The following is a 22650-nucleotide window of genomic DNA, read 5'->3' as shown; positions in this document are numbered from 1 at the left end:
CGTCCTCGCGGTACTGGGGATGCATCCGGGCCTTATAATATATCTTGATGTCATCTTTGGGGGGCAGGTTGTGCGCTCTCACCGCTATACCATTTTTCCAGACCAGTTCGAATTTCTTTGTTGATGAGTTTGTTAGTGAAACCATTATTCACCAACATTTGTGCAGCACGTTCAAATTCCTTGTTAGTGTCTTGCTAGGGGGAGCAGTGGGAGAGGGCCCTTCTAATGAAGGTGCTGACTGCTGTATTTTTAAACCTAGCACGGAGATACTTAGTCCCTTTCTTTTCAATGTTCTCATGGAAAATCTTGCTACATTGAAGCTACCCAAAGGAGTAGAAATCTTCATTTATGCAGATGATGTCTGCCTGGTATGCCCCCAGCAACCAGGAGACATTCCACTGCAAAAAAACCAGCAATCACTATACCTGATTGAAGGTAAGTGCAAAGAACTCTGCCTCAAAATCAACACAGACAAAACTAAAGCTATGGCCATCATGCACACCCGCCCACCCAATAATCTCTCCATCATGGGAAAACCCATAGAATGGGTAAGTGACTTTATGTACCTGGGAGTGAATATAAATCACAAACTCTCACCAGCAAATGAAATACAACACTTGAAGCAGAAGACCATATGTCGCCTAAATGCGATGAGAAGAATCACTTCGCTTCGCCAAGGTGCATCAAGTCATCTACTTAGAATGTTCTACATTCAAACCACCGGCTCTGTAGTGGAATATGCGGCGCCGGCGCTCACAAAGATGACATACCCTAAGGTCTGCTCACTTGAAGTGATTCAAAACAATGCAATGAGAATTATTGCAGGGGACCCAATGTGGACAAAACTCTGCCTACTCAGCGCAGAAACCAACCTTCTCCCTCTCCCATCCAGAGTTGATCAAAGAAATGCCCTCACCATAGTCAAAACCTTGAAAAGCGGTAGGGATTGCCCTTTGAGGAACAAAATAGCTAGAATCTTAAACCTGCATGAGGAACTCAATCCTCCCAGGAATTATGTGGGGAACTTCCTCGCCGCTCCGAGAAGGGTCAACGTGCAAGAAGCTGCCGCTGCAACTAAGAGGGAAACACCCAGCGGCAACTATGTCGAGCCCCCTCCTTGGACGCCCATCCCCTTCAAATTCCATTTCACTCTTCCCCCGGCAAATAAGCAACACTGCTCTCCGCCGGCACAACTCAGACAAGCTGCACAAACAGCCATAAACAACACATCCGCTCCCAATGTCTACTACACAGATGGGTCAGTGGACCGAAATATACCAGCTGCAGCTGCAACAGTAGTCTCCTCCTCCCTGAAAGCGAGCTGGAGACTTTTAAACAATGCCTCCACCCTACAAACGGAACTAGTTGGCATCCAGAAGGCACTAGAGGACTCCCTAAACCAGGCAGGAAACACGACAATCCACACAGATTCAAAGTGCGCAATTCTTGCCATAACGAATCAGTCACACACTGAAAATGTCCACATCCTAACCAGCATAAAAGCTGCAGCCTTCGCTCATCAGAGCAATGGAAGGCAAGTGACACTGAATTGGATTCCCAGTCACATAGGAATCGAAGGAAACGAAGAGGCAAAAAGCACTCTACAATGCAATACAATCAGTATTGCTCTAAATCAGTCCCTCACACAAATGAAACAAAAAATTTTCAGGTACTGCCAAAATGAAGCCCACAGCGAAATTCGTTAGGTACTTCTCCAAGGATCCCGGTCTGCAAAATGGTATGTAGAAAACACCAAATTACAAAGGTTTTCTCTTTCCAGGAACACACCCAGAAGACTCACATTCATCATCAGCCGGGTACGGTTAGGATATATGTGCACCTGGCAGTTAATCAATCCAGAAAACAGAGCATGCACATACTGTGAACAAGTAGTGGATCAACCATTAGATCATTACCTCTTACACTGCCCGGAGACTTCCGCTGAGGCAGAATTTCACAGAGGCCCCGCTAACAAACATCAAACTGGTATCACACGTAATTGAAAACGTTGAAGAATTTTCAGCGTTCCTCTGTTCCTATCCACCACCCAGGTGAACAGCAACAGGCCTCATGCAATACACATTAACCTTGTGCAGAATATCTCTCTTGTTATTTACCTCTTTTCAGACAGATGCAACCAACTCACCTCCACTGAGACCTTTCCAGAATCAGCACGGGCGACCCATAGCTCTACATCTTCACAGCAACTGACCTTATTTTACTTTTTTATTTTTTACACATATCTATTCAATTCTATTTACTTGTTTATTATTATTTATTTTGCTATATATTTTTATTTATTTTTTATTTATCCTTAGTTATTATCTATTAATGTGTATCTATTTGTCATACATTTATTTTTATTTATTTATTTTATTTATTTATTTACAATTCTATCCATAATCTTAATCTTATGTTCAATATATTTATATTTTTATTTTTTCACTCATATGTATGTAAATGTATGGATGCATGTGATTGTGCATGCGTATATGTATATACAGTATATATATATATATATATATATATATATATATATATATATATATATATATATATATATATATATATATATGCACTTCTATCTTAACATTACTATAGTCTCTTCCTCTAACTTATGTTTATATTACTATCCACTGAAAACTTTCTTCCCTCTCTCTCTCTTCCACGGTGACCCACCCCCACTAAAACGCACCTCTCAGACATCCATACTGCATCCCACCTCACCAAATGACTCACGGACTGCTCTGGGAGCAAGGCCGTGATGGCATACAGCCATCTCAAGTATAAGCAAAAAACATCTTCCACTGATTACACAAAACCAGCATCATCTCTCAGTCACCATCATCAATATCCTGCTCAGTAAGTCAGCTATGACCATGCTTTTTCTCTCCCTCGCATCCTTCCCTTCCTTTTTAGTCTCCTCCTCCTCTCAAGACTAAAACTACAATCTGCTGTCGCTATGCTTTCATCTTAAGCTTTACACTTAATCTGAAGGGACGTTCAAGTCCCATCCTTTCTCTGCAACATACAACTCCTCCATTCCTTCCCAGCTCCTCCTACTTACTGGGACTTGCTGCTATAACACTTTCTCTTCCACTACACCCTTTCATTTCTGGTCCAGTGGTTAAATTGGACCGAATGGTATCAGCAGTGGAGGCATTTCTGCACCAGAAAATGCACTTACATGAACTTTTAAGTATCCTTTTCTCAGCAGAATCTCAATCTTCAGTTACTAGCTCCCGCTGGAGAATGACAGAAGAGTCTTCGAAACGTCGCGGCAACAAGTGTTTAGCAACTATATAAGTTATAATATTCTAACTGTATAGAATATATAAAAAAGCAGAATCCAGATTTTTTACTTTTCCCCCATGAAATGACAAATATACAGTAGGCGAGCTGTTAGCACGCACCTCCAATAACGAGAAGTCCGCAATAAGGAAAATAGAAAAAGTCTTCTACAAAATAAATGCAGCTGAAGCAGCAATAATATTCAATAAAACCTGTTTAAAAGAGGGTCTGCTGCCAAATTATTATTATCATTATTATTATTATATTATAGATTACTTCGACAAAACATCTGGGTTATTTTTGTTGAATTATAAGGGGTACCTCAAAAGAATTTGTTCTTAAATAAGGTGAAAATTGGAGCAAAGTAAAGTTCAAAGAGTTAGACAGCTAAGTAATAACAGATTAAAAAGATGTAAGAGGATGTAAATCTTAATTCAACAGGATTTCTTTCCTCAGCAATATGGCATGCCATGGGTAACCCTTCATCTCCAGTTTTAATAAATTTGCATACGGAATTTTTTGAAAGCGTAATATTTAATAAAATCATTCCACACAATGTAATATGGTTAAGGTATGATGACAACATAATATGTATTTGGCCGTAGAACGAAAATGTTAATACTTTCTTCAGTAAATTAAATGAAGTGGTCCGATCAATAAAATAAATTAATTAACGGTTGCATACTCCTTTTGGGTTGCATAATAGACAGAGGTAGAAATGACTTTACGCCGTGTGTACAAAAACCTACCTATATTTCTGCCCATATATATCTTTATTTTGATGAGAGCAATAACTTTCACATTCATATTCTTAAGAGCATCAGGTATCTGCAGCCCTAAGTACACTGATGATGAAATAGAAATAATTTGGAATACATGCAAAAAATTAGAATATCTTGATTCTGTATCAGAAAATGCATTAAGATCATCCAAAAAAGGACATATGATTACAGAAAAGACCCTTACAACTAGAATAAAAAATAATTTTATGATTAATAACAAAATGAGACAAGCACTTATAAAGAATTCTCCCGTCAGTATTAAACGTATATTAAATCCCTTGTAAGTCCTATGACAACTTTTAAATTGGTCTACCTGGAAAATCATTGGAAAGGAGAATTGCACAGCATGAAAAATGTATAAATGCTTATGATATGCAAACCTGAACGATGCAATTAATGTTCAAGTTCGTGAAAAAAAGTTATACCTTCAACTCGGCGAGGGCAAAATACACGAGTTATTCCAGTAATAAAATGGAAACAAAAATATCGTGTCCAGTTATATAAAAGAAAGCTTTTGTAAGAATATGAATATCAATCAAGGCAGTATAAACTCAATATATTAATTTAAAATGAAAAGCGTAGAATATTTTAGATTTTAAGGAAGCTTGTTGACCTGAGACAAGAACAAAGGTGTGAGCCAGCCCGCAGAGATACACAAGATTTGTAAATAAAGTACTGAAATCAGACTCTAACAACTTTACTGCCCCTCCCTCTCTTTTCCCACCTGTTAGGTGTGAATATTTGGCTTCCGACCATCTGTATGTTCATTTGTGCTGTCACTCTAGCATATATATTGCAAATTCTATAGCCATGTATCAAAACTCTTGCAGATGTTTTAAGTATAAAGATGAAACTGGTCAAGATTTGTACCAAGTGTTTCTATATCTCCGTGGTACGTCTGCCTATACGCATCACGTGTTATCGTGATCTGAAACATTTGATTTTAAACACAAACATACACACACACATATATATAATATATATATATATATATATATATATATATATATATATATATATATATATATATATATATATATATATATATATATATATATATCATATAAAGCATAACCACTGGGCCATAAGTCTAAAGAACTATATATAATAACTATTTTTCCCAACTATACCCAATACAACATTTCATTCGATTATATTCTGAGTGAATAAGATAAAATCATATCATAACAGAAATAAATTTCTGACTATCGGGATCGAATTTATTTCTGTTCCACACGTGATTGTGTGTTGATGATTTATCTTATTATTTTTAAGGGATAATTCGAATGAAATGTATATCTATTGGGTCATTGCTGAGTCGAAAGAAATTGAAAATACTTGGTATGCAATCAAGTTGCCCAGGTATAAATACTAGTTCCAACTTCAGATAACAAGAGACCTGGGTTCGGATTACTGATTGTGTGTTGATGATTTCTATGTATGCACAACAAGTTTTTGAAACGTTTTGAACTTCGAAGTAATGTTTGCTGAAAAACTGCAGTACCCAATATTTACCGGAGTGTCACCAGCTAGTCTGGTTTTTATGGACAAGTGGAAAAAACTAGACCTGTTTCTCCAAACTCGTTTAATTTCTAACGGTTTACGATGGGCCAATGGTGTACCACTCGTGCGATGCACTTGTCTGTAAAAACTTTTCCTGCATAATAGTTTAGTAGTAGTAGTAGTAGTAGTAGTAGTAGTAGTAGTAGAAGTAGTAAATTACTTATGCAATTTTCCAGATTGCGCACTTGCTTTATTTCATATATACATATACATATATATATATATATGTATATATATATATATATATATATATTATATATCAATATATATATATATATATATATATATATATATATATATATATATATATAGTTTTCTGATGGTTTGTTTTGAAACTACCTTGTTTTAATTGTTTACCTGCTCTCCGGTATTTTGTGTAGGGAGGCGAGGTGCTGTTCGTCTCTCCGTTTTTTTTTTTTAGAGGGAGTCAGATTTCAGGCAGCACACCGTCTAGTTCTCAGAGGAGGACACAGCAGCAGTGGATTTCGAGTATCACCTTGTGGTTGGTGATGGCAGCAGCAGCAGAGATTGTTCGCCAGTGATGATTGTTTTGGAAGCAGTTGGCGATGGTTTTCTGTGGACAGCGGAGGATGACCTTGACCTAGTTCCCGAGGAGGCGGTGTCAGCATGGAAGTGTGCGATAGTGGCTCCTTAGGATTTTGTTCCCGAAGAGGAGTGGGAGACTCGTGTGTAGTTCCTGGTTTTTCCAGGTGTTCTGTTTGATAGGCTATTGGGCTGTATCTGACAGGATTTTGTTGGTGCGTATAAAAGCCACCATTCAATATATGCTATAATACAAGTATATGCACCTACGTCTGAACATGATGAAGAGGATGTTGATCAATTTTATCTAGAGTTAAGTCAGGCAAGAAAGCTGTGCAAAGAGCATCAAGTAATTATGGTTATCGGTGACCTCAATGCGAAGGTGGGACAAGGAAGAACAGCAGATATTGTTGGGCCTTTTGGATTAGGTAGAAGAAATGAGAGAGGAAACAGATTTGTAGACTGGTGCTTGGAGAGAGAACAGATTATATCAAATATCTGGTTTAAGCACCACCCAAGACATCTCTGGACATGGTGACAGAGTTAGAAACCAAATAGACTTTCTAACCATCAATAAAAAATTTAGGAAAACCTACCCAGGAGCCGATCGTAATAGTGACCATGTACCAGTTGTAGCAACAGTGATGGTGAAATCGAAAAATCAGAGGAACAGTACACCTAAATCAAAGAGGCAACTGAAATTATTGAAAACAGAGGAAATTAAGAAACAATATAATATAATTGTAAGAAATAGATATGACCAGCTTAAGGAGGAAGGTCTAGTACTTCAACATCCTCAGCAAAAGTGGCAAAATATGAATAAGAGAAGGTAATGAAATAATACCAACAACAGAAAGGAGAGCTCGGAGAGAATGGATGACAGAAGATAATTTGATAATGATGGATGAAAGAAGGCAACAAAAGGGTAAAAATGAAGATAGATATAGAGCTCTGGATAGAACTATTAAGAGGGAATGCACAAAGGCAAAGGAGAAATGGATGGATGAGATTTGTGAGGAGGTGGAAGATTTGGATAGGAGGGATGAACGGAGAAAGTATGATAAGGTGAAAGAAATTACTTTTAAAAAGAAGAGAAATATCAGCACTGGTATCAAAAAAGCGGATGGAACCATAGTAATAAAGTCAAAAGAAATATTGGAAAGATGGACGGAATATATTGAAGAATTGTTTGATGATGATAGAATAGAACATCTGGACTTCAATGACAACGGAAAGGGACCAAGTATAATCAGATCAGAGATAGAGGCATCTTTAAAACAAATGAAAAGCGATAAAGCAACAGGTGATGATGGAATAGCAGCAGAGATGTTGGTAGCTCTGGGAGAATACATCACTGACATATTAATGGAAATAGTGGACGGAATATATGAAGATGGAGAGCCTGCAACACAGGTGTAAAAATCAACATTTATCACGATGCCAAAAATACCTGGAACACTTGAGTGCAATAAACACCGAACTATCAGTATCATGAGTCAGATCACAAAAATATTAAAGATTGTTTTGAATAGAATAAGAAATAAGATACTCCCAGAGATTGGCAATGAACAATGGGGTTTTATGAGAGATAAAGGAACAAGAAATGCAATTTTTATTTTGAGAATGTTGATGGAGAGAGCAATAGAAGTGAAAAGGATCTATATGTTTGTTTTGTTAACTATGAAAAGGCTTTGATCGGGTCAGACATGTAGACCTTATAAGGATATTGGAACAGATAAATATCGATGGGAAAGATCTAAGATCGATAAAGAATTTATATTGGAATCAAGAAACATCAGTGAAAGTAGAAAATGATGAATCAGAAACTCGGCACATCAAGAGAGGTGTAAGACAGGGTGTTATCACCTGATCCCTTCAATTTATATAGTGAAATGATAATGAGAGATCTCAGAGATATGGAAGGAATTAAGGTTGGAGGAGTCAATATTAATAATATCAGATATGCTGACGATACAGCACTTGTTGCAGACTCTCATGATAAACTTCAAGCTTTAATCAGTACTTTACACCAGTCAAGCAGGGAAAGAGGTCTGTCAATAAATATTAAGAAAACAGAAGTTATGGTTATTACCAAAGATGAAATCCCCCCAAAAACAGATATAAGAATTAATGCTGAAACAGTTAAACAAACCGATAGTTTTAATTATTTAGGGTGCACTGTCACAAGTGATGGAAAATGCGAAAAAGAGATCAGGAAGAGAACATCCATGGCAAAAGATGCATTTGGGAAGATCAAGAAATTAGTCACCAACTCGAAAATATCTATGAATCTAAGGAGGTTTGTGAAATGTTTTGTTTGGTCTGTATTGTTGTATGGATGTGAAACTTGGACCTTGAGGAAGACAGAGGAGGAGAGGTTACAGGCTGCAGAAATGTGGTTTTAGAGAAGGATGCTGAAAATATCATGGACAGAAAGGAAAACTAATGAGGAGGTATTACAGAGAGTAGGCGTTGAGAGAGAACTTTTGGCTTGAGTGAGAGGTAGACAAATGAGTTTTGTGGGTCACATAGTGAGAAGAAAAGAACTAGAACATCTCTCTCTCACTGGTAAAGTCAATGGAAGGAGGCCGTGAGGAAGACCTAGACAAAAATATATGGATGGATTGGTGAGAATGACTGGAGGAAGAATGTCTGCAGCTCAGTTGCTGCAGAGAGCCGGAAATAGAGAGGAGTGGTGAGCCATGATTGCCGACGTCCTTGGGGATATGGCACCTGGATGATGATGATGTTCTTCTGTGGCAGCTGAGAAGCTGTGGTCGGCACGGAAGTGTTTGATAGTCGTCCTCGTGTTTCTTAGACTGTTTCTCTCTCAGTGCATCTTGAGATTGGATCTTTTGCGATTCCTATGGTCATTAATATATGACGAGGTTATGGTTGTCATTAATATATGACGAGGTTATGATTATGGTCATTAATATAACGAGGTTATTGTTGTAGTTAAGAACGAATCTTTTATGGTTCTTGTAGTCATTAATATGACTGTGATGTTGAGAAATGTATTGTTGTTATTACTGTTATATGTTGGAGTGAGTATGACTCCTGGTTATTTATGATTGTTATTGTTGATGAAGCAAGTGCGCCTCGTGTTATCATTATTATTATTGTGCAATGTTATGTATGCCTATTACTATTGACGGTTTTAATGCTGCTTTGAATTTTTATTTAAGGGTTATAGTAATTTTTGTGGTATTTAAAGTTATCGATGATTATTTTTGTTTTGCTGTGCTGTTTGAAATCTGGGATCACGTGTACATTTTTGTTATATAGTAATGGTAATAAATTAAGTTTTAAGGTAATTTGAGTATTTTCTTTGGCACCCTCTTCCTTGAGATTGTCACAGTCCTTCAGACCTCTCCTAGTCCCCAATGCTTAAGATCTATTTTAAAGAAACTGACGGCCCCACAGAAATTGGGGTTGTCACAATACATTTATATATATATATATATATATATATATATATATATATATATATATATATATATATATATATATATATATATAATAAATAGCCTATAGCTTAGTTTTATAACCACTGAGCTGATTAACAGCTCTCCTAGGGCTGGCCCCAAGGAAGACTTATTTTACGTGGCTAAGAACCAATTGGTTACTTAGCAACGGACCTACAGCTATTGTGAATCCGAACTATATATAGCGAGAATGAATTTCTATCACCAGAAATGAATTCCTCTAACTCTTCATCAGCCGGCTTCCCACTCAACTCCATATACCATCGAATGACGGTCTGAAGCTCAATCAACTCGGCCAACAAAGGGCTGTATATATATATATATATATATATATATATATAAATGTATTATATATTATATATATATATACATAAAAATGTTTATATATTATGTATATAATACTGTCTTGTTTGTGTGTATGAATGCACACTGGGAATCCCGGAGGCTTCTGAATTCCAAAGGCTTCTAGAAATTCTGAAGGGTTCTGGGAATTCCGGAGGCTTCTGGGGCTTCAAGACTATCTCCAGGCTCTGAAGCCTTTGGATTTCTTAAAAAATACTAAACAAGTAAGAAATGAGCCGAAGTTTCTTCGGAGCAATCGAGTTTTCTGTACAGCCACTACAGCGTATAATCAAGGCCAATGAAAATAGATCTATCTATAATGTTGTATGACCAACGGCCCACGAAATACATAATAAAAGTAAAAACAAATAAAAATAAAATGAAAATAAGCATAAAAATAAAAATAATAAAAACAAAAAAAAATTAAAAAGAAATAAAAATAAAGATAAAAATATAAATAATGAAAATAAAAATACAAATAATAAAAATTAAAATAAAATAAAAATAAAGCTAATAAAAATAAAATAACCATATGAAAATAAAATAAAACCAAAAATAAAAAATAAAAAAATAAAGTAAAAAATAAAAATAAAACCAAAACATAAAAATAAAAAAAAAATAATTAAAATAAAAATAAAAATAATACAAATAAAATGTGAAAAATAAAAAAATAATAAAGGTAATAAAAATAAAATTAATTAAAAAAACTAAAAATTTTCAAAATATAAAAATAAAAATTAAAATTAAAATAATTAAAATAAAAAAATAAATATAAAAAATTAAGATTAAAATAATAATCCAAATTAAAATAAAAATAAAATTTTTTAAATAATGAAAATGAAAATAAAACAAAAAAATAGGAATGAAAATAAAAATAAAAATAACAAAATACAAATAAAATTAATAAAAATAAAAATAATGAAAAAAAAAAATTAATAAAAATATAAAAAATAAAATAAAAATAACAGGAAATAAAAATACAAACAATAAAAACAAAACTAAAAAAATTAAAATAAAATAAAATATAAAAATAATAAAAACAAACGTTAGCTAAAACAAATACAAATAATAATAAAAGAATAAAAATGAATCTAACAATAAAATTAAACCAAAAAATAAAGTTAAAACTAAAACTAAAAATAAAAAATCAAATAAAATTGAAATAAAAAAAACTTAAAATAAAACAAAAACTAAAACTAAAAATAAAAAACAAAAATAAACTAAAATCAAAAATAAAAGTAAAAATAAAACTAAAACTAAAAATAAAATTAAAATTAAAAATAAAAATAAAATTTTAAAAAACTAAATTAAAAATAAAACTTAAAATAAAAATTTAAAAAAAAAATAAAACTAAAATGAAAAATAAAGCTAAAACTAAAAATCAAACTAAAAATAAAATTGAAACCTAAACTAAAACTAAAATATAAAAAACAAAAAATAAAAATAATAAAACTAAAACTAAAACTAAAAATAAAACTAAAAAAATAAAATTGACATTAAATATAAAAAAACTAAAACTAAAAATCAAAATAAAACTAAAAATAAAAATAAAACTAAAAATGAACTAAAACTAAAAATAAAAACTAAATATAAAACTAAAACTAAAATAAAACTTAATAATAAAGCTAAAAATCAAAACAAACAAAAGTAAAACTAAAAATAAAACAAAAACTAAAATACTAAAAATAAAAGTAAAACTAAAAAAAAACTAAAATTTATAACATTAAACTAAAAATAAAGCTAAGACTGAAAATAAAACAAAAAAATTAAACTAAAATTAAAACTAAAAATAAAACCACGATTAAAAATGAAACCAAACTAAAAAAAAAAAAATTAAGCTAACTAAACAAAAAAAAATAAAAATAAAAATAAAACTAAAAGTAAAACTAAAAATAAAAACAAAAATAAAACTAAAAATAGAAATAAAACTAAAAATAAATCAAAAATTAAAAATAAAAATATAAAACTAAAAATAAAACCAAAACTAAAAACAAAAATAAAAATAAAATTACAAATAACAATAAAATAAAAATTTAAAAATAAAAATTTAAAAATAAAAATTTAAAAATAAAAATAAAAATAAAAATAACACAAACTAAAAATGCAACTAAAACTAAAAATAAAACTAGAAAGAGAAATAAAAATAAAACTGAAAATAAAAAATAACAACACTAAAACAAAAAAAAATAAAAATAAATAAAACAAAGCAAAAACAAAACTAAAAATAAAGATACTAAAATTAATAAAACTAAAAATTAAAAATAAAAATAAAAATAAAACTAAAACTACAACAAAAACTAAAACTAAGAAATGAAACTAAAAATGAAGCAAACTAAAAAAGAAAAACTAAAAAATAAAAATAAAAATTAAAATAAAAATAAAACAAAAAATAAAAATAAAAATAAAACTAAAAATAAAAGTAAAAATAAAAATAAAACTCAAAATAAAAATGAAACCAAAACTAAAAATAAAAATAAAAAAAGTAAAATTAAAAATAAAACTAAAACTAAAATTACAATAAAAATGAAAATAAAAATAGATATAAAAATAAACATAAAAATAAAAAATAAAAATAAAACTTAAAATAAAAACCAAACACACTAAAAATAAAATAAAACTAAAAATAAATTAAAAATAAACCTGAAAATAAAACTAAATAAAAACTAAACTTAAAATGAAACAAATAAAAAACTAAAACTTAAAATATATAAATCAAAAAATACAACAATAGAAAATAAAAATCAAGCTAAAAATAAAAATAAAAACAAAACTGAAAATGAAACTAAAACTAAACTCAAAATAAAACTAAAAATAAAACAAACTAAAAATAAAACTAAAAATTAAAAATAAAACAAAAAATAAAAATAAAAATTACAAAAATAAAACTAAAAATAAACCTAAAAATAAAAACAAAATAAAACTAAAAATGAAACTAAATATAAAATTTAAAATATAAATAAAACTAAAAATAAAAATAAGCTAAAAATTAACAATGAAACCAAAACTAAAACTAAAAATAAAAAACTAAGAAATATAAAACAAATCCTAAAATTGAAAATAAAAGTAAAACTAGCAATAAAAATAAAACTCAAAATAAACCTAAAAATAAAAATAAAAAATAAAACTAAAAATAAAAATAAATCTAAAAATAAAAATGAAACTAAAACTAAAAATAAAAATAACAAAAACAAAAATAAAACTGAAAATAAAAAACTAAATAAAAATAAAACTAGAATAAAAATAAAACTAAAACTAAAAATAAAACTAAAAACTAAAAATAAAAAAATAAAAGTAAAATAATAAAACTAAAAATAAAATTAAATATAAAACTAAAAATAGAGATTAAACTTGAAATAAAATAAAACTAAAAAATAAAACTAAAAATAAAAATTAAACCAAAATTAAAGCTAAAAATAAGAGTAAAAAAAACTAAAAATAAAAATAAAAATAAAAATAAAACTAGAACTAAAAATAAAACTAACAATAAAAATAAAAAAAAAAAAACTAAAAATACACTAAAATAAAAATAAAACTTAAAATGAAAAACAAACAAAACTAAAACTTAAAATAAAACTAAAAATAAAACTAAAAATAAACTAAAACTAAAAATAACACTAAAAATAAAAATTAAATTAAAAATAAAACACATAAAAATACATCTAAAAATAAAACTAAAGCTAAAATAAAACAAAAATAAAACTAAAAATAAAATAAAACAAAAAACTAAAAATAAAAATAAACTATAAAAAAATAAAAATAAAAATAAACTAAAAACAAAATAAAACCAAAACTAAAACTAAAAATGAAAGAAAGCTAAAAATAACTCTAAAAGATAAAAATATAACTAAAAAATAAAACAACAGCTAATAATAAAACTAAAACTAAAAATAAAAATGAAACAAATATCATCGAAAAAAAAATAAAACCAAAACTAAAAAATAAAACAAAAATTAAAAATAACCTAAAAATGAAACTCAAAATAAAAATAAAACTACAAAACTAAAAATATAAACTAAAAGTAAAAATTAAACCAAAACCAGAATAAAAACTGAAAATAAAATAAAACTAAAAATAAAAATGAACCAACACTGTAACTAAAAATAAAATAAAAATAAATATAAGATTAAAATTAAACTAAAAATACAAGTAAAACTAAAAATAAAAATAAATATCAAAATAAAAATAAAAATAAAAAAATTTAAATAAAACTTAAAATAAAAATGAAACTAAAACTAATTTTATATTCGTTTTTGAAGATTATTTTGTAATCTTTTTGGCCAAGTTTATGGAATTTGTTGTTATCAGATCAAATGTCTTGCATTTTGTTAATATAGTCAAGTTTGAACAGCAATTACTGGACAATGATCCTGCCTCCTTTAAGGGTGTTTCATACCGGATGCGATGCTATGCGCGCCACGCTATGGTAGCCATGCTACGGCACATGACTTTTAATTGCTGGCATTGTTTTAAGAGAGGCCGTTCACACTGAGTGCGAAGCTATGCTACCGATGTCTGCGACATAGCTTTCATAGCTTCCAAGATTGCCGGGCACACGATTTTTGCAGACGTAGCTCGCCTCGCGCATGCGCACTTGGATCTAACAGCCGAAGTTCCTTGCCCCATGGCTTAAATCTAAATATACTGTAAGTGATATATTAATGTTGGGCTAAAAAGTATATCTAAGCAAATTTACTCGAAGTAAAATTTTATTTCCAGTACTGCATGGTCAAGTTTTATTAATATTATTATTATTATTAAACAGGAGCACTTTCAAATGGAAGACGCAAATGTCCAAAGAATATAAATGATTTCATAGATCAATAAAATAAATTAAAAAATGAATATAGCCATAAAGATCAACAAATTAACAATAGATACTTACATAATTGCATGAATTGTTCGCAGACATTCATAGCTTTTGGTGTGAACACACGCATAGCGAGTATAGCTAGCATGGTTCCGTAGCATAGCGTAACGCACTTAGCATCGAATCCGGTGTGAAACGGACCGGATGCGATGCTATGGGTGCCTCGCTATGGTAGCCATGCTGCGGCACGTAGCTTTTAATTGCTGGCATTGTTTTGATCGAGGCCATTCACACCGGGTGCGAAGCTATGCTAGCGATGTCTGCGACGTAGCCTTCATGGCTTCCAAGATTGCCGGGTGAGCGATTTTTGTGGACGTAGCTGATGTTCCCGCCTCCCAAAGGTTAATGGGATGGCACCATGAGGGACAATTATTGCTGGGGGGCTAAAGCAAAAGAGCCTTCAAAAGGATTGTAACTTGTAAGTATATTTTTTGTCTTAACTGATTGATGTAAATAGTACTAAACTTGCAATTACAATATAATAAAATTATATACAAAGAGCATGCAAAAGGATTGTAAGTATATTTTTTGTCTTCATTAATTTTCTTTATTAACTGATTAATGTAAGTAGTACATATCTTGTGATTACAATATAATAAAATTACATAGGTCTATCTATTCTATACAATACATATTCTAAACACTCGTAGAGAACATTCTCTCTCTCTCTCTCTCTCTCTCTCTCTCTCTCTCTCTATATAAACTATATATATATATATATATATATATATATATATATATATACTATATATATATATATATAAATAATAATATGTATTATATATATATATATACAATATATACATATATATATGTATATATATATATACATATATACAACATAAATATATATATATATATATAATATATATATATATATATATATATATATATATATATTATATATTTATATATATATATATATTATATATTTATATATTTATATATATATATATATATATATATATATATATATATAAATATATATGTAATCGTAATATCCACAATGCCCTCTTAACGAACCCGGGTGCCACAGTCACAACGGGCCTCAGTAAATATATCTAACAACGACAGGTATATGTATGTATGAGAGGCAATAGGCTTTTATCCTTCTCGTGGTCAGGTCGGCAACGTGAGCCCGTTTTGATTATGGGACCAGGGTTCGTTTCCCGCCAGCAGACATCATAATATCTTTATATTTCTTGCACTTGGATCTTAAGGCTTTGTAGTGACAAGCATATCCAAAAAAAGCACGAAGAATTCGAATAGTTAAGAGGACATTATGGCTATTACAATTATATATGTATCTGGTATAAGTGACCAGTAGATTCTACATATACTGCAGATATATATATATATATATATATATATATATATATATATATATATATATATATATATATATATATATATATATAATGTGTGTGTGTGTGTGTAATATATATATATATATTTTAATATACTGTATTTATGTGTATATACTGTGTATATATTTTATATATTTATATATTTATATGCCACAAAAAGCCATTCATATCAAATACACTACAGTTTCGGAATAACTTCCGCCAAAAGGGAATTACATATGATAAGTGTGCCTACCCTGACCAAAGATAGAACCTTAGCTTTTTTGCCTTTAGAATATGGCTGATAGGTTCAAATTTTGCCGTGAACGAAGCACTTATCAGTTAGAATTCCCACTGAGTGTAAGTTATCCCTCAGGTATAGTGAGGTGGACATTGAACGATATTTGTGGCTTAATTTCATTGACTATGTATATACAGTATCCCGTTCCTATCCAATACATGGCGAAATTATAAGTTTACTTGCATTTATTAGTATTTGGTAAAGTTTTATAATGTTTTCTGTTTTTTTTTCAAAATAAAGAAATATTTAGAGTTGAATTCCAAATTGGGTAGCTCCCAGAGGCAGTCTTTTAATACTAAGCCTAAGGTATATCATTATAACTGACAGTACCCTGACAGACTTTATTTCTACCGATATATTAGATTACCTGGCAATGTTCAACAGTGGTATGTGTATGTGGTTATGTGTACATACATACATACCTTTTACGTAAACCGTAAGACGTGCCATGGGGTACGAGGAGTCATCAAAGTAGACTATATTTACACCATGGTATTTTGATCAGCACATATGACACTACATGTGTGTCTATGCATTATACATATATGCAAACATAGGTCTATGTACGTACGAATGATTAACAATGGCTAAGCCCTTTTGTAAACCCTAAAATATATAACGATTTTGGACATCTAGGCTTCATTATCTAGTATCAGTAACATATTCTCAACATACTCTGCTCGGTGACTCCAGTTCTTTATGTCTTATTCCTCAGAACTCTCGCCTGTCCTCAAGTCTTGCTGTTGATTTTAAGAATGTTTCACCTTTCAGCAGGAAACCTCTCTGCCTTTTCACACCTAATAAGGATTTTCTGGATATGATTATTGCTTTTCCCATGCTATATATGTATATAAAATATATATACATGCAACGTTTGTAGTAAAACGGGTGGATATACTACCCGATATATAATGCTAAATCTCTTCGTTCTCCCTTTGTTTAATTTATATAAGCGTTCATTTCTTGATTATAACTGTTTTTACAGTCTTTAACAAGATATATATATATATATATATATATATATATATATATATATATATATATATATATATATATATATATTTGAATAAATATATATATATATATATATATATATATATAATAATATATATTTCGATATATACATATATTAATTCTAAACCCAGGAAGGGATTTTTTTTTGCCACAAGGGATGATGCAATCTGACTAGAATTCCTGGGTTGGTAGAACATAGAAGAAAAGAAAATGAGCTAACGGCTGTACTAGAAAAGGGAACTTTAGATAAATTCTTAGGATAACTAAATCACATATATTTACAATAAAACAAATCAGATGGGAATATTTAGGACAGGTAAATGGATCCTGTTGGAGCACTAAATTAAGATGAACAGATGATAACTGGATGCCGGGGATTTCACTTCGAGGGCACCATGAGTCAATTTGTAGTGGGGTTTACCACGGTAATGAAAGCACATTTGAAGTAGAAGGATCCACAGCGAGAAAACTCCGTCTGCAATGGTGAGTGCATGCGATTAACTGACGAAATTAGCGAAATTAAGGGTTCAAGGATACAATGATGGTGCCAACGGATCCTTGAGTATAACACTGTTGAATTCACTTATGACCATAAACAATAACAAAGTCAGGTCTGTATGAGAATTGCATTGGAAACAGAAGATGGAATAGCAAAGAAAAAAGGACTACGTGACTGGCAAAACTCGAATTCCTGGCACTTTACCTTGTGTCGGAGAGATGGGTCCTCATAGATGTGCCGGTGATGGGGAGGTATTAGGGGAATTGGCACTGGAGATATACTGAACTGGAAGTCAGCCATGTGGTTTGGGAGATGGCTCTTAGGGAGCGGAGCTCAAAGGGTAGTAGGTGTTACGCCTGCATCAAGTTGTGTCTCTGACGAGAGGCGTCGTGTGTTGGTCCTCTTACCCCTTCACCCGGATCAACTTCCCATTCTTGCAAGAGAGTTCCTCAATTGACGGCCGATATCGTACATTTTAGCAGTCTGCTAGGCCCGCGTTGATTATCCGGCCGGCCAATGAAGAATTAGATAATTTATTTCTGGTGATAGAATTCATTTCTCGGTATAATGTGGTTCGGATTCCAAAAAAGCTGTAGGTCCCGTTACTAGGTAACCAATTGGTTCTTTTCAATAAAATAAGTTTAATCCTTCAAAAGCTGACAGTAGAGCTGTTAATCAGCTCAGTGGTCTGGTTAAACTAATGTATACTTAACTTTTTCTTGCAAGAGTCATCCGTTTTCTGTCGTGCCGCCTTGACCTTGTGGTTCGCTTTGTTGACCACATGTTAAAATGCCAGGCCCACATGGGTGTTCTCGTGTCATACAGTCACCCATCTTTCTCTTTTGGTGCTCAGGCCAGCTGTCCCAGATTAGTGCCTCCTGTGACGCTGACTCAGGAACTCTCTTAAGTAGTGCCTGGGGCGATCATATGATCAAGGCTTGTCTCCAAGGGCGGAGAAGTGACCTGGAAAAGAGTTTTAACACAGTCACATGGTCTAGGAAGGTAATGAAAAGACCGCCAAAGGAAAGAATAACAAGAGCTTTGTAGGAGAAGCAAATTCTCTATGACAAACTGTTAATGTCGACAGCGATACGAAATTATTTTACTTTACTGTCTTCTGAAAATGATCCTCTTGAAAGGAGAGTTGGTTTGGAAAGAGGTGCCCCTCTTTGCAATCTCATATATATAATACATGTATATATATTATATATATATATATATATATATATATAATATATATATATATATATATATATATAACTGACCAGTACATGAAAGGTGAAAATTAAAGACCAGATTACCTGGCAATGTTCAACAGTGCATTAACACTTTTGTGTACAAAGTAAAATAAATAAATAGAGACATAAACCAGAAAACTTCACAAAACAAGGATCAAAACCACTAACAAGCTAAACATCATTACTTTGAATGCAATCACTAGTTTGAAGTCAAATTGTCACATACCAAACAAAAATACTTTAAAACATACTTAATGAACTGAAACTACAGTTAACAAGGCTATTGCTAAAAGGTAACATTGTAAAATATATAAAGATTTTATGAACAAGGTAACTATCTAATTTAAAAAGACCCGAACTAATATTCTCAAAATTGATTGTTAAAATGCTTAATAAAGTTCTTATATTTCTATTAACAAACTGGTTACAAAAATTATCTCGGAGAATTTTTCCAGTCTATTTTGACAATGGTTAAAATCATTCATATGTACAAATCTCTGCACTTGTCAATTGGCTTATTCTGAACTGCGTAACGATGCTGTTTTAGACGATAATCTAGTATAAAATACCAGTTTGACCAAGGTATTTATTAAAACACCCAGCACAAGGAATCATGTAAATACAGCCATTAATTTGTTTTGGGAGTTTACGAACAATGATATTCTGAAGTGTCCCTTTCTTGTAAACAACTGTTTCTTGAAAATTTTCAATAATTTTTAATGACACAAAGATTTACGTTATATGGAAGTGTCAAAATATTTTCTCACCAAAGGCCTCCTTGTTATTGGAATAAAAATGTTTCTAGCTAAAGAATAAAGATTTGTAGATTAAAAATTTATATATTTTAACATAATTCCTACGTCGTAAATTTTACAAAGGGGATTTGCCGAGTTTAATGCAATCTGGCTGCATATCCTTAATTGCCCTTAAAAACATGCTAAAAAACTGAGAGTTTTACATTAACGTGGTGAACTTTGAATAAATAGTGGATATAAGAAAGACACATGGTAGGTTTTCAATAAAACATCAAACATGGGAATATTTATCCCTTCTAATGAACCAAAACATCTAAAAAGATGAACAGATGAAACTGGATTATTTTCCCTCTTCAACGGTGAATTTAATAGAAGGTTTACCAAATGATTTACCTTGTCCAAAAAAAACTGTTCAAATTTTCGCACATGGATCCAAACACAGAATATCTCATGCAATGTGATCGAAACCATGCATTAACCCCTTAGACAAAAATAGCAGGCAATATTTTTACTTCAAAAACAATGATGGTGCCAACGGAAATCATTTGGTATTCTATTAAATTCACTGTTGAAGAGGAAAATAATTGTTCATTACCATTTTTAGACGTTTTGGTTCATAGAAGGGATAGAAGTTTTGTGTTTGATGTTTACAGGAAACCTACCAACGTCTGTTCTTATGTCCACTATTTTTCAGATCACCACGTTAATGTAAAACTCTCAGTTTTTGCATGTTTTTAAGGGCATTAAGGATATGCAGCCACGGAATTACTAAACTCGGAATTTTGTAAAATTTACGACGTAGGAATTATGTTAAAATACCTCAAAGTTTTTAATCGACAAATCTTTGAAAGCTAGAAACATTTTTATTCCAATAACAATAGGGAGCCTTTTGGTGAGAGAAAATATTTTGACACTTCCATATAACGTAAATCTTTGTTTCATTAAAAATTATTGAAAATTTTCAAGATAACTGTTGTTTACAAGAATTCAGGACACTTCAGAATATCATTGTTCGTAACTCCCAAAACAAATTAATGAAGGTATTTACATTTCTGGTGATGGAAGTAATAAATACCTTGGTCAAACTGGTAAAGAACTAGATTATCGTCTAAAACAGCATCGTTACCAGTTAACAGGCCAATTGACAATTGGTTTATTTGTACATATGAATGATTTTAACCATTGTATAGACTGGAAAATTCATCCGAGATAATTTTTTGTAAACTACATTGTTAAGAGAAATATAATTGAATCTGCCTTTATTAAGCATTTTAACAATCAACTTATGAATATTAGTTCGGGTCTTTTTAAATTAGATAGGCCACCTTGTTCATAAAATTGTAGGGAAGTACAATGTTACCTTTTAGCAATAGCCCCAGATTAGTTCTAACTGTAGTTTCAGTTCTAAGTATTTTTAAAGTATTTTTTGTTTGCGATGTGACAATTTGACTTCAAACTAGTGATTGCATTCTGTAATGATGTTTAGCTTGTTAACACAGTGATCTTTGTTTTGGAAGTTTTCTGAAAAGTCTCTATTTATTTATTTTAAGAGCTTTGTACCCTGAAGAAGTTCTCTATGACAAACTGTTAATGTCGAAGCAGCTTGATACCTGGTCTTAATTTTCACTTTACTGTCTTCTAAAATGATATTTGTCACGCAGTTTTTGGAAAGACTTATTGCCTCTATATATATATATATATATATAATATATATATATATATATATATATATATATATATATATATATATAAATGTATATATATATATATATATATATATAATACTGTATAAAGAGTATGTGTCACAAGAAATGTGAAACAAAGGAAAGTGCAAGGCATTTAGCCTTTACTCTAGGGTATTATCAAGCAAACTGCATACAATGGAAAAAGAAGAGTACAGAGTAGACTTGCTTTTACAAACAGTAACGAAGGTAAATGGAGTATACAATCATTTAATGCATACAAATGTCATTACATTTGGATTCGTTCGTCAGGTAACAATCTGCTAGCTAGGATTAACTCGGGTAACTGAATAAAACAAGACGAGGCAAAGGGCATTATTCAGGATTACTGACATTCTTTAATTTCTATTTTAAATCTCATTAACAACTTTTGCAGAATGGGGTCAAGAGCGCAGACTGGGCTTAAATTAATATTAGTTTCCTTTGTTAGCTGTATTATTGTAGATTCCCGGAACACAAGTTCATTCAGCAACATGCATAAGCAACTGCATATCTAGTCCTCTCGTTTTATTCCTTCAGTAACTGAAAGGATTAAGTATCTGCCTAATGGTTCAGTGGTTGTTGGTTCAATTTCGCAATAAAGGCTGTAATTTCTACCATCTACTTTTGTTCTGTAAGCATAAACATAGATGCTGGTATTGTGGAGAGGGCATTAAGCTATAGTTAAGGGTGCAGTGATACCAACTATGCTACCCTGCATTTACTGCTGCATATGTGGTTCCTCTCCTTTTATGACACCTGTAGTGAATGAAGCACTGCCATACTACTTCAGAGGTCAGTGATTCAAATCCCCAATGAAAGAAGTTATTGTTAGCATCTATTTTCAATTGGTAATGCCTGTTTATAATATGTGCATCACATCAGGCACACTGGGATCAG

At 31.1% G+C, this 22650-nt stretch overlaps 2 protein-coding genes across 2 annotated transcripts in view; one reads left to right on the top strand and one right to left on the bottom strand.

Moving 5' to 3' along the window:
* Nucleotides 1-22650, bottom strand: part of LOC136842633 (rifampicin phosphotransferase-like) — a 487544-nt gene that overhangs the window by 383517 nt on the left and 81377 nt on the right. The window lies entirely within an intron of this gene.
* On the top strand, nucleotides 48-1706 carry LOC136842336 (uncharacterized). Its single transcript, XM_067109593.1, has one exon. It carries the CDS (start codon nucleotides 48-50, stop codon nucleotides 1704-1706), a length of 1659 nt encoding a protein of 552 aa, XP_066965694.1.

Source organism: Macrobrachium rosenbergii, chromosome 10 (assembly GCF_040412425.1).
Source record: "Macrobrachium rosenbergii isolate ZJJX-2024 chromosome 10, ASM4041242v1, whole genome shotgun sequence".
In the NCBI taxonomy this organism is placed as follows: Eukaryota; Metazoa; Arthropoda; class Malacostraca; order Decapoda; family Palaemonidae; genus Macrobrachium; species Macrobrachium rosenbergii.
The sequence above is the reverse complement of the archived record's forward strand: the minus strand, read 5'-3'. Positions and strand labels throughout refer to the sequence as shown.

Excerpts from the sequence above, each read along its gene's own strand:
- LOC136842336 (XM_067109593.1), top strand. The coding sequence starts at position 48 with ATGTCATCTTTGGGGGGCAGGTTGTGCGCTCTCACCGCTATACCATTT.